This window comes from Hippocampus bargibanti, linkage group LG06, assembly GCF_051943395.1.
Source record: "Hippocampus bargibanti isolate YZ-2025 linkage group LG06, ASM5194339v1, whole genome shotgun sequence".
Taxonomy (NCBI): Eukaryota; Metazoa; Chordata; class Actinopteri; order Syngnathiformes; family Syngnathidae; genus Hippocampus; species Hippocampus bargibanti.
This window is the reverse complement of record NC_142739.1, coordinates 8,817,654-8,838,035: the sequence shown is the minus strand read 5'-3', so window position 1 is coordinate 8,838,035 and position 20,382 is coordinate 8,817,654. Positions and strand designations below refer to the sequence as shown.

General features: G+C 37.7%; 1 protein-coding gene across 2 annotated transcripts; it reads right to left on the bottom strand.

Moving 5' to 3' along the window:
• Positions 1-1,314: 1,314 nt before the first annotated feature.
• Positions 1,315-18,531, bottom strand: tbx20 (T-box transcription factor 20). 2 transcript variants are annotated; one of them, XM_088998435.1, is made up of 10 exons: positions 18,219-18,531; positions 16,584-16,677; positions 15,926-15,930; positions 11,373-11,610; positions 10,167-10,331; positions 8,737-8,845; positions 7,383-7,541; positions 6,996-7,072; positions 5,254-5,366; positions 1,315-3,978 (listed from the first exon to the last, which is right to left on the bottom strand). In XM_088998435.1, exons 1-10 carry the CDS (start codon positions 18,346-18,348, stop codon positions 3,653-3,655), a joined length of 1,416 nt encoding a protein of 471 aa, XP_088854561.1. In that variant the 5' UTR covers positions 18,349-18,531; the 3' UTR covers positions 1,315-3,652. The 2 variants fall into 2 exon arrangements, with proteins under 2 accessions (XP_088854561.1, XP_088854559.1); XM_088998433.1 differs by lacking the exons at positions 15,926-15,930; positions 16,584-16,677; positions 18,219-18,531 and adding an exon at positions 13,207-13,473 and having other exon boundaries at positions 11,373-11,679.
• Between the last annotated feature and the right edge of the window lie 1,851 nt (positions 18,532-20,382).

Here is a 20,382-nt window from a genome sequence, read left to right as displayed (position 1 = left end):
TTTTGGTTACTTTTAATTTCCTTATTTTCACCCGATGGACCTGCACTAAAATGACCTGCAACGATGGCTATAAAACATTTCGCCACTAGAGGGGGTTGTAATAACAGTACAGTATTAGGTGGACTTGTAAATCTCGTATTCCTACGACAATGACATTGAGACTACAGTACAGTGGGGCCTTGCCTTACGAACTTAATTGATTCTCTGACAAAGTGTGTAAGGCGAAAAGTGTGTATCCCAAAAATTAATTTCCCATAGGAAACCATTAAAATGAGAATAATGTGTTGCCAGGTTTCCATAAAATATAATTTTCAACTAAATAAGCTTTACAACTACACACAATATACCCTATTCTATGTATAATAAATGTGCTATTGTATTGTAATGAAAGAAATACACTGCACTGTATAATAACGTCATTTTATTTACATGTGTGATGGTCATTGATGGGTCTTAACTGACACCTGTTGCTTTCTGACTTGTATGGTCTTACGAAACTGAGGCATCACATTATCATTCATCATGTTGATGATTCTCATAGCCACAGTCTTTTCTGGATGGAACTGTTCAATAAAAGCCTGCACATCATTCCACTTAGCTAACATTGCCTTGATGCTCTCACTTGATGCTGCAGCCATGTCCTCATCCTCGCCCTCAGATGACAACTCCTGAATGGCTTGCTTCTGCTTGTCCTCTTGAAGGCAAGTCAAATCTCTGTGTTGAGGACCTCGTTATGGTCAGCAACAAGCTCCTCCATGTCATCTGCATCCACTTCGAGTCCCAAGTGTCTCTGTCTCCATTGAGACAGAGAGACTTGGACTTCATTTATAGCAAGCATAGGTACGATAATAAATAAAATACAATAGCTAGCTAGCTATTTGCTATCTAGCTTGCTGTCTAGCTGGTTATATATTAGCTATCTATCTGGCTAGCTATCAAGCTGGCTGGCTATATACATATTACCTAGCTTTCTATCTATTTAAGTTAATTCCGGGTTGAGTGGACGCTGGCGTGTGTGGCTCCCACTGCTCACCCACAAAAAAACGTATCCTGTGACTGTGAAGTGACCTTGAGAGTTTTGAAAGGCGCTTTGAAATGAAATGGATTATTATTATTATTATTATTATTATTATTATTATTATTATTATAAGTAAAGGTACAGTATATAAAGAATGCTGACATGAAATTTTAAACAAAAGACGTTAACTGTTGCCAATCAAATGGTGAATAAGCTACTCTGTGGAGTTCACATTCAGTTTGTAAATCTGACTGTGATGACGTCAGTGCCTCACCAGCTGTGAACCTCACCGCATGTCACTGCAGTTGAGATAGGCTCCAGCACCCCCCGCGACCCTAATGAGGAATAAGCGGCACGGAAAATTGACGGATGGATGAACTCCATAACTTTAATAATCAATTTTTTTACCGTTATAATGAATACCGGTAATAAATGTGTTTATCACATGAAGTGTGCAAATGGAAAGGAAATAACAAATCAGCATTTGGGTGGTGATATACTGTATATTTTTTTCCAAGGTGATACATTAGACATTTTCAGACAACAAAATAAATATATTGCACTTAAAAAAACAAAGTCAAGATTGGTTGGTGCTTACATGACAACAGGTAAACAAGTGTGTCATTTTGTACATTTTACATTCATGGAAACCAAATAAATATGCAGCCGGCCTGGACATGGAAAACATTTTTTGATTATTTTTTTAAATCTTCTTACAACACATTCATACTTGTCATTAAATATTATTGTATGTATGTCAAGTGAAGGAAGACATCATTGAAATTTTGATTTCAGAAATTTTGAGAAAGAAAAAAAGATTATCTCTTTTGTGTGAAAAAAGTCAACAAAAAATGAAGCGATCTTGTCAAGCTGTGTCGCTGAAGTGGTGATATTTCCAGGATAAGACAACATTTGGACGGCAATGAGATTAATTATTGATATCTACGGTGGATGCTAAAAATCAACTCACCCCAGCTCAAGTTTTAATGTAACTGGTTCCGTCTGACGATCGTCACTTGCCAGTTATAAGGGGGTGTGCACACTTATGCAACCACATGATCTCATTGTTTCGCTTTACCGTCACAAAACAGATTACTGTTACAATTGAGATAAAAAAACGTGAAATGATTGTTTGTGTTCTTTTTTTAAAGATATCATCCAAAAAATGGGGTATGTAGACTATTAATATCGACTGTCCTCAAAATCACATCATGAATAATGACATTTTTCAGGAAGACCGAAACATTTTGCTGATTTCAATGCAACAAAAAAGTGTAGCCAATTTGATTGTGATAACAAGACCAGAGGTTTACGTTGTTGATTTTAACGTGATAACTCAGTGAAACAATTGTTTTCATTTTTTTTCCTTTCTATGGTTTGGTCCATCATGCGTACTAGCGTTTATTTGTCTCTCGAGTGAGCCAGTTGAGCGCTTCCATCCATTCCTAAATTGACATTTGTCTGTACATCCTTTTGAAAACTTGTTATCATCTCGTTTCTGTGAAATGTTTCCTGGTTGCCTCCCGAGCCCCAACGATAATATTTTTTTTTTCCTTTTTTATCATTCAGTTCCAAGGAGACATGTATGAAATCTTCAAGATGCAGTTTCTCATTGACAAAGGACCACATTGAAAAACAAGGATAAATATCTTACAAGAATAAAGTCTTAGTCGTGAGAGAATTCAGTTGAGAGACGTGACGTTAGAAGATAAACCGTTGACATTTTATGAAAAAAAAGTATCCTCTTGTTAGATTTTAGTGTGTGAAAATGGAAGAAATTGTTTATTTGGAAAAAGTCAATCTTATGAAAAAAGCGGTGGGATTTTTTTTTAAGAAAATGGGTATTTCTTTATTTATCTATTTATCAATTTATGTATTTATTTATTTATTTATTTATTTATTTATTTATTTATTTATTTATTTATTTATTTATTTATTTATTCTTCTCTTATATTTATTATTTATTTATTTTAAAGAATGAATTCAGAGGGGAAAAAGTGCATTACTTTGGGGGAAAGAATTCCAATTTATATATATGCTTTCTATTTCATGAGGTGCAATCTTATTTTTGGTAAAAAAGTTTTAATTTTAAGCGTGGAAAATTTTGACTTTTCTACACCAAAAGTCTTAATTTGGGGATGAAAAGGTTTTGGAAAAAAATGGAAAAAAACAACAAAATACATAATTAAAGGGATCCTGCCAAAATTATTCAAACTAAAAATATATTATTTTCTAAATATAACGTATAATGTTATAATATGAGAAAAACACTCACAATTTGCAGGATGGTGGGTTGTTGACATGCTGTTAAGAGATCAAAGTAAATTTATGACTTTTTAAATAGAGAACCTTCTGGTAGTATAATTATTCTTATTTTCTTGTCATTGTGGTCATTTGTCCAATGTTGCATCTTGTCTGTGACCATCTGAACCCTTTTTGGGGGTTTAACGGTTGCCATGGCATCGCTTTATTTTTGTATTGTTATTTTTTTAACAACAAGGGCGACTCCATTCTGGTCCTTTAGCGCCACGATTTTCCTTTCGTGGACTTTGTTCATCCTTTTGTCATCGTTTCCGGGGTGGGTGATCTATATACACCAGATGAGATTGAGGTGGTCCAAGATTTGGGAAGGAGTCATACGAAGGGCGTCATGACGGCAGAGGAGTGGCGCAGGCCCTGGATGGCGGCATAGGGCCCTTGCTGGAAGTAGTGGTGGTAGCGTGGCATGTGGAATGACGGGAAAGACGGGCCGCCGGCCTGCAGGGCGCCAGGGGTCAGCGGCACACCCAGACGGCCGTATGGGGGCAGCGAGCCTTGGATGGGGTGGGGCAGGGAGGTGGCTCCTCCCGGCCCCATGGCGGATAACGACGGAGGGGGCTGAAAGCCGGAGAAGCCCACAGATGCGCCGCCGCTCACCCACGAGCTCAGCGACAGGTTGTCAGAGGCCGTGAACGCTGAGCCTGCACGTAACAAAACGATAGATTTCAGTTTGGCGACAAGAGGAATGGGGTGTGTTGAAAATTATAAATTGAATCATAATTTGGCGACTCGGATTAGCTAGTTGCACTTCAATTTTGTTGACATGCTAACTGTTAGCATGAATCCACTTTCAATAACAGTAACAGGAATTTAAACCGCGTAGGAAAGAGAATGTGTCTGGACTAGTTCAGACACATCAAAATCAAATGGCGACCTCCTGTGGCCACCTCCGTTTACACAGGCTGATAAATTCCTTATATGGAGCTTGGACGCCCTCTTCTGGCCTCCTGGCGGCTTTTGGGTGCAACACGAGGTCCCCAGACCAAACAGGTACAGCAAAATACATTGACGTGATGGAAGGACCGCTACAATGTGTCTTTTTTACGGTAAAGGGCGGTCCTTTAGTGACGTCACGAACGGACTCGTCACCAACTCAAAAACGAGACTTCCTGAATATTCAGCGCGAGTCTTCAAACGTAAAATATAGCGATATGCGGTGGAATCTTATTAAAATACGCTCAGTAGAAGTCATTTGAAGCCATTTTACAAATTTTGGACACAACTTGTCCAGAGACGTCGGTTGTCCTTGAAGTCTGTCACAAGAAGCTTGGATAATGAGTAACATGCTGCGTCACCGGAAATGTGGGAAATAACCCTTGCCCCTCCCCGAAAACAATACAAATAAAATTAAAAAAAAGAATACATACATAAAAAGCAAAAAAAGAATAAATACAAATTCTATCAAAATAAAGTAATAATAAAATAAAAAAACCCTACACCTGCCTCAATACAAACAAAGTAAAACAAAAATAAATAAATAAAAAGGAATAAATAAATACAATAAAATAAAAATATAAATAAATACACAAAAAATTAATAAATAAATACAAGTAAAATAATAATAATAAAATAAAATCCCATTTCTCCCTCAAACAAATAAAAATAAAAATACAAATGACTAAATAAATAAATACAAATATAAATACATAAATAAAAATATAAATAAATAAATAAAACAAAAATGAATGAAAAATGAAAATAAAAATAAAAATAAATAAATGAAAATTAAAAATGAATACATAAATAAAACTAAAATACAATAACAAAACACAATAAAACAACATAAGATTCAATAAAATAACAGAAAATACAACAAAACACAAATAAAAATAAAAAATAAATACATATCACTATTTCAATAAACGAACAAACAAACAACGAAATAAATAAACAGACAGACAAATACATAAATACACCTCTGGCATGCGGCGGGTGCCCATCATCAGGCATGTGGTCGTCATCTCCGGCGTACGTTCTGATGGGTGAGCGGGCGTACGAGTGCTTGTGGATCAGATTCTCCACACTTTCCCTGCAGCAGAAGTTCAAGAGCAATAGCCCGAAATAAATCTCGTTGTTTTACAACTCTCACAGTCACACCCATAAACACACGCACACCCACACACACACACACACACACACACACACACACACACACACACACACACACACACACGCACGCACGCACGCACACACACACACACACACACACACACACACACACACACACACACACACGCACACGCACACGCACACGCACACGCACACGCACACGCACACACACACGCACACGCACGCACACACACACACACACACACACAAACAAATATATGACCATTTATTTTAGTCTACAATGTATTTTCAAGTTGTTTTTTCTAACATTTTATTTTTTATTGACTTTTTTAACTTCGATGTAACCTTATGTGTGCCATAATCAAATTTGGAATTGTTATTTTATTTTTTATTTTTTGAAACATTTTTTTCATTAGTGTATGTCTATACTGTATACCCTCACCACCCCCCAAGTGCATTAGCTCATTTGAGTCTTGTCAAGCCGCACTTGTCAGCTCCACTGCCACAGTGTGTATGTGTCTGTGAGTGTGTGTGTGTTTTCAGCATATGTATTGGTCTGCATGATGCGTGCATGATGTCATCTGTATGTCCACATTACCCCCTCCCCTTTCCTCCAATCAGGTTAGTAAAGTGCAATATGTGTCAGCAGACCAGTACAAATGGGTATGTTTCTGTCAAGACGAGCTGATAGCAAAATCCCGTCATGCAATGCGAGACAGAGAAAGGGGGGAGGGGGCGGGGCCTGCTGGCTTTAATCACTCAGAGTCGTCCAATTGGATTAAAGTACGTTTGAGTGCAGCCGCATGGCGACTCTCGGCTAACCACATTTTACCTCTGGTGCGCCCCAACGATCAATTGATCAGCTGCAATTCACAGCCTTCAAATACACTCTGACACCACATACAAGTGTGAGGATAAAGTAGTGGTTCTTAAAAGTCTGCACCCACTGAAATGCTAGGTTATGATATTAACTCATTCACTGCCATTCCCGAATTTATTCGGGAATTGAAAATATGACGTAGAGCGCCATTACTGAATTTGTTCGGGTTTTGATTCTTCAACTCAATATTCTGTGGGTCCTGGAATTCAAGTGACAATGACAAAAACCCTGGCATTGGATTGGACAATTTTTTCCACATCAGGCAGTGAGTGAGTTAAAAAAATGACCACAAGGCATCATTTCAACTCTTTGCCCATCTTTAATGTGGCTTGCAACCTGTACTACACATTAGAAAAAAAGAATCAACATAAACAACTCAGACAATGTCTTTGCACCCCCCGCCCCCCATAACGGGGAATGTGACCGCATTCTGAATGAACGCATCATACGAAATCATGTTTAAATTGGGTCCGCGCAGCTGTCACCATTTACAGGCCTCTCATTAACTCCATATACAGTTCAGATGTTCTAGGAGGCTTTCTGCACCCTCGTGGATATTTTTTTAAACAATAACAACCGGATGCTAATTTGATACCTCTGTGCGCACCATTTCCTGTGCTCCAAGGTGTGATAAAAAAAATTGTTATTCAAAATGCACCCTGACGCCGACTTGCACACACAAAATGGCATTCCCAGAATTCCCTGTACCTCTCCATGTCCGTCAGCCGCGATGAATCGCGAAATCCTTTGGCGAAGGGGTTACTGTCGATCTTCAGCTTGGTGATCTGTAACACAAATACATGTATACTACTGGTACTTTGCATGCTGACACGCCTTGGTAGATTATACAGACATAGTTTAAGCTAATGCGTGTGTGCCCGCAACTCATTCTGATCTAATAGAGGAATTGAGAATGAGACGGTAGACATTTTGCTCTGACTGGAAGAAATCTTAAACACAATTTAGTAACCCACTTCATTTTGAGTTTCCCATATAAACCAAAAGAAAATTGTGAATTCTTGATTGCTTTTGACACGACACTGTGGGAGATGTGAGGCTGCTCAATTTCAGGGTCGAACGGCGATGGCGACTCACCAACTGGTTCTGATACGCGGTGACTGCGGTGAAGACGGTTTCCACGAAGACGAAGGTCCGGAACTCCTCCGACTTGAAGTTGAGGAGCGAAGCCGTGTGCTCCTTCTTCTTGATAATGTGAACCCGGGGCTGGTACTTGTGCATGGAGTTCAGGATGATCTGCAAGCATACATGAACTTGATAACTGTGGGCATTTTGATCATTTTTAAAGTGCGGAAATTACAATAAAGTATTCACTTGTTTTTTGCGATTAATGGGGACTAGGACCAATCGTGATAGACAAAAAGCTGTGAAGTTGAGTGATATAGTAATAATCCACATGATAAGACAGAGGACGGTGGTGGGCAAGGCTGACAAGATGCACAGCCAATCCACATGGCTGAGTGTAAACCATGAGATATTGTACTGTCATTGGGTGACGTCAGCGCTGGGAAACAAACAAGCTACATCCATGTACAAAACCTCTGAGTCATTCTGCATATTTTTTATTCTCAAAGTTTTTTCCCTGAAAAAAAAATCTGTGATGCACTGAAACCGCGATAAGGAAACAGCGAAATAGCGAAGGATCACTGTAAGTACCTTTAAAAGTGTAGTTCAAAGGTTGACCTGTAGAGGGCAGTACAACACCCTGAAAAGCTGCGTTCAATAATCGAAAACTCACAAAGGTAAATCGTATTTTCTTCTTGAGTGACAGTGCATCAGCATGTCAGGATTAATGTTATTGTTAGTTATGACTTCAATTTAAATAACAGACTATTGACTATTTCCTGCCGTGATTCAGTCACTTTTATGGTCAGGTGTCATTTGTGTTTCACTTGCATATCAGAGACTTTTGGTGGTCGTGTATGAGTTGGATTAATATTGCAAATAAAACAAATCCACCTGAAACTTGTGTATATAATTTATTTTAAAAAATATTTAATTTTATTTAAATTTGTGAAATAATTATTTGTGTTAGCTACTTTCATTTTAGATTTAAATGTGATATTTGTGATCAAAATTATCAAGTAAATCCGTACCATTGAAACTCAGTTTTACTTTGAAGTGTACAATGAGAAAATAAAGAGTAATAAATTTTATATTCCTCTCAATAGGCTATCCTAATGCACTCGCTCCTGGTTTTTATTCTTTTTTTGTTCAATGTACTTGATCTATTACACGAAACATGACACCCTTAGTTTAAATCAATGCTTGACTCGTGATATTTTTTTCAGTCTCCAAACTATGAATGTCGTTTTTAATGATTATTTTATTCATCGGCTAAGTTTCGGTGCCTAGCAATAAGGCAGTAACCTAAAAGAAAACAAGACAAAGTATCAAACACACATCCACACAAACCAAAATACAAACTTACGTGTCCGTGCTGGTCGAGCTCGTTGTTGGTGAGTTTGACCTTCTCGAAAGAAACCATTTGCTTCGTCAGTTGCTCACCGCTGAACGGAGAGTCGGGATGAACGTATAACCTATGAACGCAACATAAAAAAAAAAAAAAAAAAAAAAAAAAAAGGCGTCACATACTCGCCTTTGATTGGTCAACAGCGCTCAAACCTCGAGTTTCAAAATAGCCAATAGAATTTGACCAAGAAAATCATTCAAGTTGTATATTGCGTTTTGTTCTTTTTAATCGTTTTTCAATGGAAAAATAAATTAAAAATACCACATTTGAATGATATATATTTTAAATGATATATAAAACTAAAGATTGGTTATTCGTATAATTCTATGAACTGTGGATAAAACCGTGTCTGAAATTGGCATTCACAGTCAATCCACGTTCCGTTGATATGCATTTTATGTTTTCTTCATTGTTAACCTACTATAAATAAATAAAATGAATAATCGCGATGCAACTACATTAGAGAGGTGTCAAAATCATTCTGTTCACAATGACGTTGACATATAATTGTACGTCAATGTATTATCATTACCGCTGCATCGTTGCTATATAGCGAATACATCGACAACAATAAATTTGAAACAAAGAGTCATGGAATTTGTGAAAAGTTCAGTTTGTTAGATGCATGATAGGAAGCCACTGGTCCTTAACAAAATGCTTGTATTACGAGTGAATGTTTTTTTAATTCAACATACAGCCGACAAAACACTACAAACCCGATAGAAAAAAATATATTGTATTCTTATTTAAGAGTAATAAACGAAAATGATCATGTGTTTAGCCGACATCATAATTGAAATGAATTCAATGAAACTTTGAGAACGTTGGGGGACGATTGGACAGCACGTCACATCGCGCCATGACGTCATTTGGTCAGCGCTCCACCATGGAAAAAAAAAGTCCTTAAACGTAGTCCGGAAGTACAAAGCTAATTGACGGCATTTGACTTCAAGAGCTCAGCGCGTTAGCATATTGCGTTAGCATATCATGTCCGCACCCGTTTGTACATTTTATATTTTGCTCACGTCACTTTGTCACGGCAAATTTTGAATCGACACAAAGTGGTGTTAGCAGACTAGCTAATCACATGACCAGTCTACGACGCAGGTGAAGCGGAGTGATATGTAGAGTGAGTTAAAAGGCTCAGTGAAGTTGCTGTCCGATCAAATTGTTTGGTTGGATCTAACTAACTACGGTATACAGTATTGATTTTTCAGGCCGTTATTTGCTAAAATTCAAAATAGGGAGAGAAAAAAATGTCGAGGGTTATATTTATTGTCGTTGATGATGATAATAATAATAATAATAATAATAATAATAATAATAATAATAATAATAATAATAATAATAATAATACATTACATTTTAAGTGCCTTTCAAAGGCTTACCGGGCAGGTAGAGGGGGATCTGCCTTGCCGGCCACCAGCCACGAGGATCTGTGGTAAGCGTATCTGTAGCGCTTGTTGTCCACCGGGACGATGTCCATCAATACGATGTACTTGCAGTCTTGCTCAACACCCGAAAATGACACACGGATGGTCGGGAACATCCGCCTCAAACACACAAACACAGCAACACGTTTCAGTATAAAGTATATATATAAAATATATTTTATCGTCCGTGTTTTGGAAATGATCTGATATTTTCTTTTGACTCCTCTTTCGTTGCTCTCAAGTTCAAACACTGAAGAGGAAAAAAGGATGAAGTGCGTAATATTTAAACAACTTAAAATGCAAAATATTCCGTGTTTGCCACTTTTGTCATTATTGCGATGAAATTATACATCCTGTGGGCATTAAAAAAATAGAATGCAAAAAAAAAGTCGCCTGGTTTATTTTAAAAAGAAGGTGAAGGGGCAGTTCGCAGGACTCAAGCCTCATGTGACGTACACAAATATTGTGAAAATAAAGGTTAAAACTACTAAAAATCTATGCTCTGGAGAAAAAAAACTTCTATCAAGTATTAACATTGTATTTTACTTGATGAAAATGTCAGTGTACGTTACTGCTTTTTGCAATTACAAATCTATCAAATGTCATTAAAGGTCATTCAATACGCCTAGTTTGGAGTGTTATTAAAATAATTCAACAAGGTATCTACACTCAAAAATTGTTTCAGTTATTCTTTGAATTATGATTATTTATTATTATTCAGGAAACATTGTATTATTATTATTATTATTAGTAGTAGTAGTAGTAGTAGTAGTTGTAGTAGTAGTAGTAGTAGTAGTAGTAGTAGTAGTAGTAGTAGTAGTAGTAGTAGTAGTAGTAGTAGTATTGTTAGTAATAATAATAGTAGTAGTAGTAGTAATAGCAGTAGTAATCTTACAATATAATAAACTTTACTTTGTAAAGTAATTCCTTCATGATCTGGAAAACGATCAATTAAAATTAAAATGTCCACAATGTTTTTTTTATTGCCAATCATGAACTAAAATCAAAACGACAGTGCGTGACCACTATATTATAAAAATACGAACGATGATCAATATTTAACCCTACAAACCAGCTGAAGTTGTACGATTATTCGGTAAAGGCATACACGAATTAAAAAGATCGGCTTACAAATAAAATGTATGATTATTATTTGTTCACCTTCCCGACTTGGTGATGATCATCTCGGTGCCGAGCTCGTGGAACTTGTCCCAGAGTTCTTTGGTCTCGAGGCTGCACGAGATGTTCGCCATCTCCTCGCTGGACGGCGGCGGCGGGCTAGTGGGGATGAGGGGCTCCGTGCACGCCCCCGCGGTTGACAGCGGCGCGTTCCCGATCAGCTCTCCGGCAAGCGGCTGCAGGACGTCCAACGACGAAGACGAGGAGGAGGTGGACGACGCTGATGATGAAGAAGAGGAGATGTCTGAGAGGGGCGGCTGGCTGCAAGACGACTTCTCCACGAACTGCTCTGCGAAGGGAAACGTGGAATTTGAATTCATTAATAAACACCCATAAAAGAAGAATTTGTTGAGGGAACATATCCGAATTGATTTCTTGGGATGTTAATCTTGTCCTCCCTCTACGTTGAGGGAGAAAATTGTCATAAATTAAATAAAAGCAAAATTATTTTACGCACGGTCTGTCTGGCATTGGTGATGGATATTATATTGCGTCATAATTTTTTTCCGTCATGATCAGATTGTGAACAAATTGATGGATTTTTGTAATTTCATGAAACATTTGAAATGGTGCATGTATTTTTCCAATCTATTTTTTTTTTTCAACACAAAAATCACTGATTTATAGGAAAGAAATTACAGTATACCATGAATGGTTATTCAAATGATTACAGTTTAAATACAGAAATCATATAATAACTCAATATTGAAGAAATAATGTGCTTCATATATTGTTGTTGTCACTAAATAAATGTTCATTATTCACGAAGTAGCATTTCTCCCCCAAAAATAACTTAAAAAAAAAAAATTCAGAATGAAACGACATGTGAACGAATGCAAATGATTGACTAACATATTTTCCGTTGCCGTACTCAAGACATCTAATAAAACGACTGACAATTTTATACAAGTATACACAATGCTTTTCTGATCTAAAATTCAGCATATTAATTCAATATAAAAACCAAAATAAAACCAAATCATATAAGAAACGTTAAAATTAAAAACAGCGTTGATGTGTGTGGGTGTGTGAACCGAAAGCAGTTATCGCATAAGCAAGAACACTCACGACACATGAATATAAATGGTCATTCGTTATATTACCGAAAATCAAACAAAAGTAACCAAAATAAACATCAGATAAGGCCTACATTTATGAACACAAGTAAAAAAAAAAAAAAAAAAATAGCTGAAGATATGTCTTCAGGAAAACAGAACGACTCGAGAAAGCCGGATGAACGAAAGTGCCATTAAACACATAGTATGCTGTAATGTATCGTTTTTATTTAATCAATGAATATAATAAATAGCATAAAATACACTGTCAAAAATACATCGACACGCGTAAAACGTCAAAATCAAAGAGCCCACGAAAAACTGATTACGTCCTCTTAATGGAATGAATACGACTATTAAAGGCAAATCCAAATCCAAATCCAAATCCAAATCCAAATACGATGCCGAACAGATTTGTTCGATAAATTATTTGTTTGTTTTCCCGTGGCTTTCTTTTTAGTTTTATTACATTTATATATTACACGTATGGATTTTCATGACAATGATTAAGAAATTCATTATATGTTTCCAGTTCTTGACTTTCTTCCGCTCACAATCAAACGAACTTTTAAAAAAAGTTTACGTGACGTAATGCCAAACGTCACGAGTGCAACTACCAACATCGAGGAAAACGAATGTCACTTTTCCTTATTCTTTTACTTTTTGTTTGCTTGACACCGACTTGGAAGGTAAAATTAAACCACCACCAAACCACGAGTCGAACTATGTGTTGTTTGGTCCGTTCTGGCAACTGTACGTACCGAGTGGCTTGATGGTGCTGTCCGCGCCGTCCTTGTCCTTGTTCGTCTTGCCGCTGGACATGAGCGCGGCGATGGAGAAAGCGTTAGCTCGTGAGGACAGCTGCGGCTTTGAGGAGCTATGGTACTCCATGTCGCTTCACGAAAATAAAAACAAAACAAAATGAAAAACTCCGCACAAACTCTACAACCAGACAAGAATAAATCCCTTCGCTTGATGTGCTCTAGAAAGGCCAATTTAGTCGCATGATGGAGGAGGAAAAGGAGGAAGAGAAGGAGGACATCCAGGATTTGCAGGTGACTTCCTTTGGTGCTTGACAGATTTTTGTGGTCAGCGTGGAGCCAACATGAGCCTTTTTTGCCTTTTCTTTTCTCCAATCACTTTGCAGAGGTTCACACGTCACGCTGTCCCGCCTCGGTAGCCAATCAGAGGAGACCTTGGTGGGGATGGGTTGGTGGTGGTGGTGGTGGTGGTGGTGGGGGGGGGGGGGGGGGGGGGTAAAGGCTACGTCATGAACATCGGAAGCTGCAAGAGGCAAATCGGAAGTCATCTGCTGTCTTCTTCTTCTTCTTCTTCTTCTTCACAGGTGTCAAAACAAAGACAGGAGGGCAAGAGTTGGGCCACTATATCATGTTCTATGGCCCATGAAAGTAAATCAGATGTGCATTTTTTTTCTAAAATCCGTTCCGAAAGGTCAAATTGCCATATGTTACCCAGTTTCCAGTCATTTCATTAAAAAAGTAATAAAATGTTAATACAGTAAAGTCTCGTTATAACGATATTCTTGGGAGGTAGAAAAATGTCGATATAACCGTACTGTCGATATATCTGTCCTGCGCCGAACTGCATTAACAAAAGCCGCCAAAAGAGGGCATCCAAGAGCCATATAAGAAACGGAGCTGTCCATGAGCTCGCCATTTGGGGGGGGGGGGGGTGAGAGATGTTCCCCGAATGTTGCCTCAAAACGGCACATATAATTCTTTAATCGATTGCAAACATGTATGCTTTCCTCTTCAGTGCTTTCCTCTACAGTGTATTTGAATCATATTCATAACTGGATGTGTAACAAGAGAGCATATTCTCCGAATCTGAAGCCATTGTTTGGATTCACAAGCAATGCAAGACGTCTTGGCGTGAAGTCATTTTTATTGGTGTTTTGCATCAATTAATTCAATAATTAATTGAATAAAAAGTGACATCGGTTATCCTTTAATACACAGTATGGAATATATGGTAATTTTCAAAATCATCACGCTTCAGCAGACAAAACAAGAAACATTGTTGCAAAAAACGATTGCATTCATATACAGTACAGTGGGCATGTACATAACACAACAGGGAAACTGCAACACTTACATCTTACTGTATTATGTATGCAATTTAAAAAAGTCATCAATCTTCTTCTGCTTCCCATTTTTACCTTTTACCACAAACACTTCAATCTCGTCTGCTACACACGAGCTAGCGTCTGAAAATGGAAATGGCTCTGCTACACGGGAGCTGGTCACATAACAAACTCACGTGACCAAGTCACGTGACCAAGTCGACCAATGGCGAGGCCGATGGCGCGACTGATGGCGTGTATGGATATAAACATAGCAAAATGGCCAGCGGTAGATGAAAAAGAGCACCGTAGTAACCGGATTATCGTAAAAACCACGAATCGTACTAAACGGAACTAATTACACATAAAAAGACTAGAAATTTTGCTTTGCTTTGTTTTGTCATATTGTCTCTATGCTGTCATATTATTTGTTATTTAGTTTTTTTGTTCTTTTGACTTCAAGACGGCGCCCCGAGAGTGGCTGCCTTTCCAGCAGCTCATGTATTTTGTTTTTCTACTTTCATTCCTTTCATCACTTTGCTGCTGTGAAATGTAAATTTCTCCACTGTGAGACTAATAAAGGCAAATCCAATCCAATCCAAATGTGCACGGGAAATGAAAATAGTGTCGTAATAAGCAGTATTATCAATATAAACGATATCGATATATAACGAGACTTTACTGTATATATATATATATATACAGTAAAGTCTCGTTATATCGATATTCTCGGGAGTCGGAAAAAATATCGATATAATACTTTCAATAATTTCACGTTCTTGCATTTTTTCCCCATTGGGAGACATTTCAGAGCGCATCATGTTTTATCTGATTTTGAAGGCCACATAAAATGTGGCGGGCCATTTCTGGCCCCCGGGCCTTGAGTTTGACACCAACGGTGTATTGTGTCCTCTAAAGTGATGTAAACGGTGTGTGTCCTCCGGGTGACTCTGTGTGTTCGTTTAAGAACCATGTGTGAAGGTCTCAAAGCCTTGAGTCGAGTCCAGAATGCAAATGCGCCAGTGCAGATATTTAATAAGAGACCCACGCTGACAAAGTGGATTAGCGCGCGTTGGCGTCTGCGGTGGATAATGTGCTAAAAGCTTTCCCTTGTGCTGCTTGCTGGATATTATTCACACTTTGAGGGGCCGGCGGGGCCTTGGAGGGGCAACGCGGCTCCAAGCCAAACAGTCAAGTCACTCACACAAACTGCAAGACTCTTAAAATTGGACTTTTAAAATCTTTTACAGGGAATGGCCATGGGAAATTATGTTTTATTACACGACTGCAGTAAAAAAGCAACCTGAAGTTGTAACAATTCATTATTATGCCGGAGGATGATCTCCAAACACTAGCAATTAGCCTTTTAGCGCCTGTTCCAAATGCGCTGCAAATACAACTTCTTTAGAGGAAGGGGTTTTTATTATTTTAGCGCTTATTGTTAACTTTAAACTATTTCAAGCACTAGATTTGAAAACAACAAACAGGAGATTTTAGCATTTAGCCTTGGTCCAGATATGTTGTCATTTAAAATTCCTCAGGGTGTTTTGATTTGCTCAAAACAATGGTTCATAGCAAACAGACATTATCATGTATATTTCTGCTTTAAGAGTATCAAGGAGGCACAGATATTTCAGCATTTTATCAATTTTAGCAAGATTAAAACATTGACAAGCTAGCTAACAACAGACGTTTGCATTTAGCGTTTGTTGCAATTACAATTTACATAGGGTGTGTTTTTTTCCTCAATTTCAGAAACTAAAGAATATTTAATCATTTTATCTCCTTTTTGTCCGATTTTAACTATTCTAACAGGCCATATCATGAAAACAATTGCAGACTTTTCCAATTATGCTCCAATTAAACCTTCCTCTGGGGTGTTTTTCTTTATAGGTATAGAAAAGAGAATATTTGACATTTTGAAGCTTTGGACGTCTCAATTTCTTGTAAAAGTCATGAAACTGACTCAAATATGATGTTGGTATTTAGCTGTTAGCGCCTGTTCCAAAGAGGTGGGGAAATAAGGGACATTTTCTTCGAAAAACGTCCAACGACGAAGACGAGGAGGAGGTGGACGACGCTGATGATGAAGAAGAGGAGATGTCTGAGAGGGGCGGCTGGCTGCAAGACGACTTCTCCACGAACTGCTCTGCGAAGGGAAACGTGGAATTTGAATTCATTAATAAACACCCATAAAAGAAGAATTTGTTGAGGGAACATATCCGAATTGATTTCTTGGGATGTTAATCTTGTCCTCCCTCTACGTTGAGGGAGAAAATTGTCATAAATTAAATAAAAGCAAAATTATTTTACGCACGGTCTGTCTGGCATTGGTGATGGATATTATATTGCGTCATAATTTTTTTCCGTCATGATCAGATTGTGAACAAATTGATGGATTTTTGTAATTTCATGAAACATTTGAAATGGTGCATGTATTTTTCCAATCTATTTTTTATTCAACACAAAAATCACTGATTTATAGGAAAGAAATTACAGTATACCATGAATGGTTATTCAAATGATTACAGTTTAAATACAGAAATCATATAATAACTCAATATTGAAGAAATAATGTGCTTCATATATTGTTGTTGTCACTAAATAAATGTTCATTATTCACGAAGTAGCATTTCTCCCCCAAAAATAACTTTTTTTTGAAAAAAAAAATCAGAATGAAACGACATGTGAACGAATGCAAATGATTGACTAACATATTTTCCGTTGCCGTACTCAAGACATCTAATAAAACGACTGACAATTTTATACAAGTATACACAATGCTTTTCTGATCTAAAATTCAGCATATTAATTCAATATAAAAACCAAAATAAAACCAAATCATATAAGAAACGTTAAAATTAAAAACAGCGTTGATGTGTGTGGGTGTGTGAACCGAAAGCAGTTATCGCAAAAGCAAGAACACTCACGACACATGAATATAAATGGTCATTCGTTATATTACCGAAAATCAAACAAAAGTAACCAAAATAAACATCAGATAAGGCCTACATTTATGAACACAAGTAAAAAAAAATAAAAAAAAATAGCTGAAGATATGTCTTCAGGAAAACAGAACGACTCGAGAAAGCCGGATGAACGAAAGTGCCATTAAACACATAGTATGCTGTAATTTATCGTTTTTATTTAATCAATGAATATAATAAATAGCATAAAATACACTGTCAAAAATACATCGACACGCGTAAAACGTCAAAATCAAAGAGCCCACTAAAAACTGATTACGTCCTCTTAATGGAATGAATACGACTATTAAAGGCAAATCCAAATCCAAATCCAAATCCAAATCCAAATCCAAATCCAAATACGATGCCGAACAGATTTGTTCGATAAATTATTTGTTTGTTTTCCCGTGGCTTTCTTTTTAGTTTTATTACATTTCTATATTACACGTATGGATTTTCATGACAATGATTAAGAAATTCATTATATGTTTCCAGTTCTTGACTTTCTTCCGCTCACAATCAAACGAACTTTTAAAAAAAGTTTACGTGACGTAATGCCAAACGTCACGAGTGCAACTACCAACATCGAGGAAAACGAATGTCACTTTTCCTTATTCTTTTACTTTTTGTTTGCTTGACACCGACTTGGAAGGTAAAATTAAACCACCACCAAACCACGAGTCGAACTATGTGTTGTTTGGTCCGTTCTGGCAACTGTACGTACCGAGTGGCTTGATGGTGCTGTCCGCGCCGTCCTTGTCCTTGTTCGTCTTGCCGCTGGACATGAGTGCGGCGATGGAGAAAGCGTTAGCTCGTGAGGACAGCTGCGGCTTTGAGGAGCTATGGTACTCCATGTCGCTTCACGAAAATAAAAACAAAACAAAATGAAAAACTCCGCACAAACTCTACAACCAGACAAGAATAAATCCCTTCGCTTGATGTGCTCTAGAAAGGCCAATTTAGTCGCATGATGGAGGAGGAAAAGGAGGAAGAGAAGGAGGACATCCAGGATTTGCAGGTGACTTCCTTTGGTGCTTGACAGATTTTTGTGGTCAGCGTGGAGCCAACATGAGCCTTTTTTGCCTTTTCTTTTCTCCAATCACTTTGCAGAGGTTCACACGTCACGCTGTCCCGCCTCGGTAGCCAATCAGAGGAGACCTTGGTGGGGATGGGTTGGTGGTGGTGGTGTGGTGGTGGGGGGGGGGGGGGGGGGTAAAGGCTACGTCATGAACATCGGAAGCTACAAGAGGCAAATCGGAAGTCATCTGCTGTCTTCTTCTTCTTCTTCTTCTCAGGTGTCAAAACAAAGACAGGAGGGCAAGAGTTGGGCCACTATATCATGTTCTATGGCCCATGAAAGTAAATCAGATGCACATTTTTTTTCTAAAATCCGTTCCGAAAGGTCAAATTGCCATATGTTACCCAGTTTCCAGTCATGTCATTAAAAAAGTAATAAAATGTTAATATATATACAGTAAAGTTTCATTATAACGATATTCTTGGGAGGTAGAAAAATGTCGATATAACCGTACTGTCGATATATCTGTCCTGCGCCGAACTGCATTAACAAAAGCCGCCAAAAGAGGGCATCCAAGAGCCATATAAGAAACGGAGCTGTCCATGAGCTCGCCATTTGGGGGGGGGGGGGTGAGAGATGTTCCCCGAATGTTGCCTCAAAACGGCACATATAATTCTTTAATCGATTGCAAACATGTATGCTTTCCTCTTCAGTGCTTTCCTCTACAGTGTATTTGAATCATATTCATAACTGGATGTGTAACAAGAGAGCATATTCTCCGAATCTGAAGCCATTGTTTGGATTCACAAGCAATGCAAGACGTCTTGGCGTGAAGTCATTTTTATTGGTGTTTTGCATCAATTAATTCAATAATTAATTGAATAAAAAGTGACATCGGTTATCCTTTAATACACAGTATGGAATATATGGTAATTTTCAAAATCATCACGCTTCAGCAGACAAAACAAGAAACATTGTTGCAAAAAACGATTGCATTCATATACAGTACAGTGGGCATGTACATAACACAACAGGGAAACTGCAACACTTACATCTTACTGTATTATGTATGCAATTTAAAAAAGTCATCAATCTTCTTCTGCTTCCCATTTTTACCTTTTACCACAAACACTTCAATCTCGTCTGCTACACACGAGCTAGCGTCTGAAAATGGAAATGGCTCTGCTACACGGGAGCTGGTCACATAACAAACTCACGTGACCAAGTCACGTGACCAAGTCGACCAATGGCGAGGCCGATGGCGCGACTGATGGCGTGTATGGATATAAACATAGCAAAATGGCCAGCGGTAGATGAAAAAGAGCACCGTAGTAACCGGATTATCGTAAAAACCACGAATCGTACTAAACGGAACTAATTACACATAAAAAGACTAGAAATTTTGCTTTGCTTTGTTTTGTCATATTGTCTCTATGCTGTCATATTATTTGTTATTTAGTTTTTTTGTTCTTTTGACTTCAAGACGGCGCCCCGAGAGTGGCTGCCTTTCCAGCAGCTCATGTATTTTGTTTTTCTACTTTCATTCCTTTCATCACTTTGCTGCTGTGAAATGTAAATTTCTCCACTGTGAGACTAATAAAGGCAAATCCAATCCAATCCAAATGTGCACGGGAAATGAAAATAGTGTCGTAATAAGCAGTATTATCAATATAAACGATATCGATATATAACGAGACTTTACTGTATATATATATATATATACAGTAAAGTCTCGTTATATCGATATTCTCGGGAGTCGGAAAAAATATCGATATAATACTTTCAATAATTTCACGTTCTTGCATTTTTTCCCCATTGGGAGACATTTCAGAGCGCATCATGTTTTATCTGATTTTGAAGGCCACATAAA

Excerpts from the sequence above, each read along its gene's own strand:
- tbx20 (XM_088998435.1), bottom strand. The coding sequence starts at position 18,348 with ATGGAGTACCATAGCTCCTCAAAGCCGCAGCTGTCCTCACGAGCTAAC. Across the intron at positions 5,367-6,995 it reads CGGCTGACGGACATGGAGAG|GGAAAGTGTGGAGAATCTGA; the intron begins GTACAGGGAATT and ends CTTCTGCTGCAG. Across the intron at positions 3,979-5,253 it reads GCACCCGCCGCATGCCAGAG|GCTCAGCGTTCACGGCCTCT; the intron begins GTGTATTTATGT and ends TGTTACGTGCAG.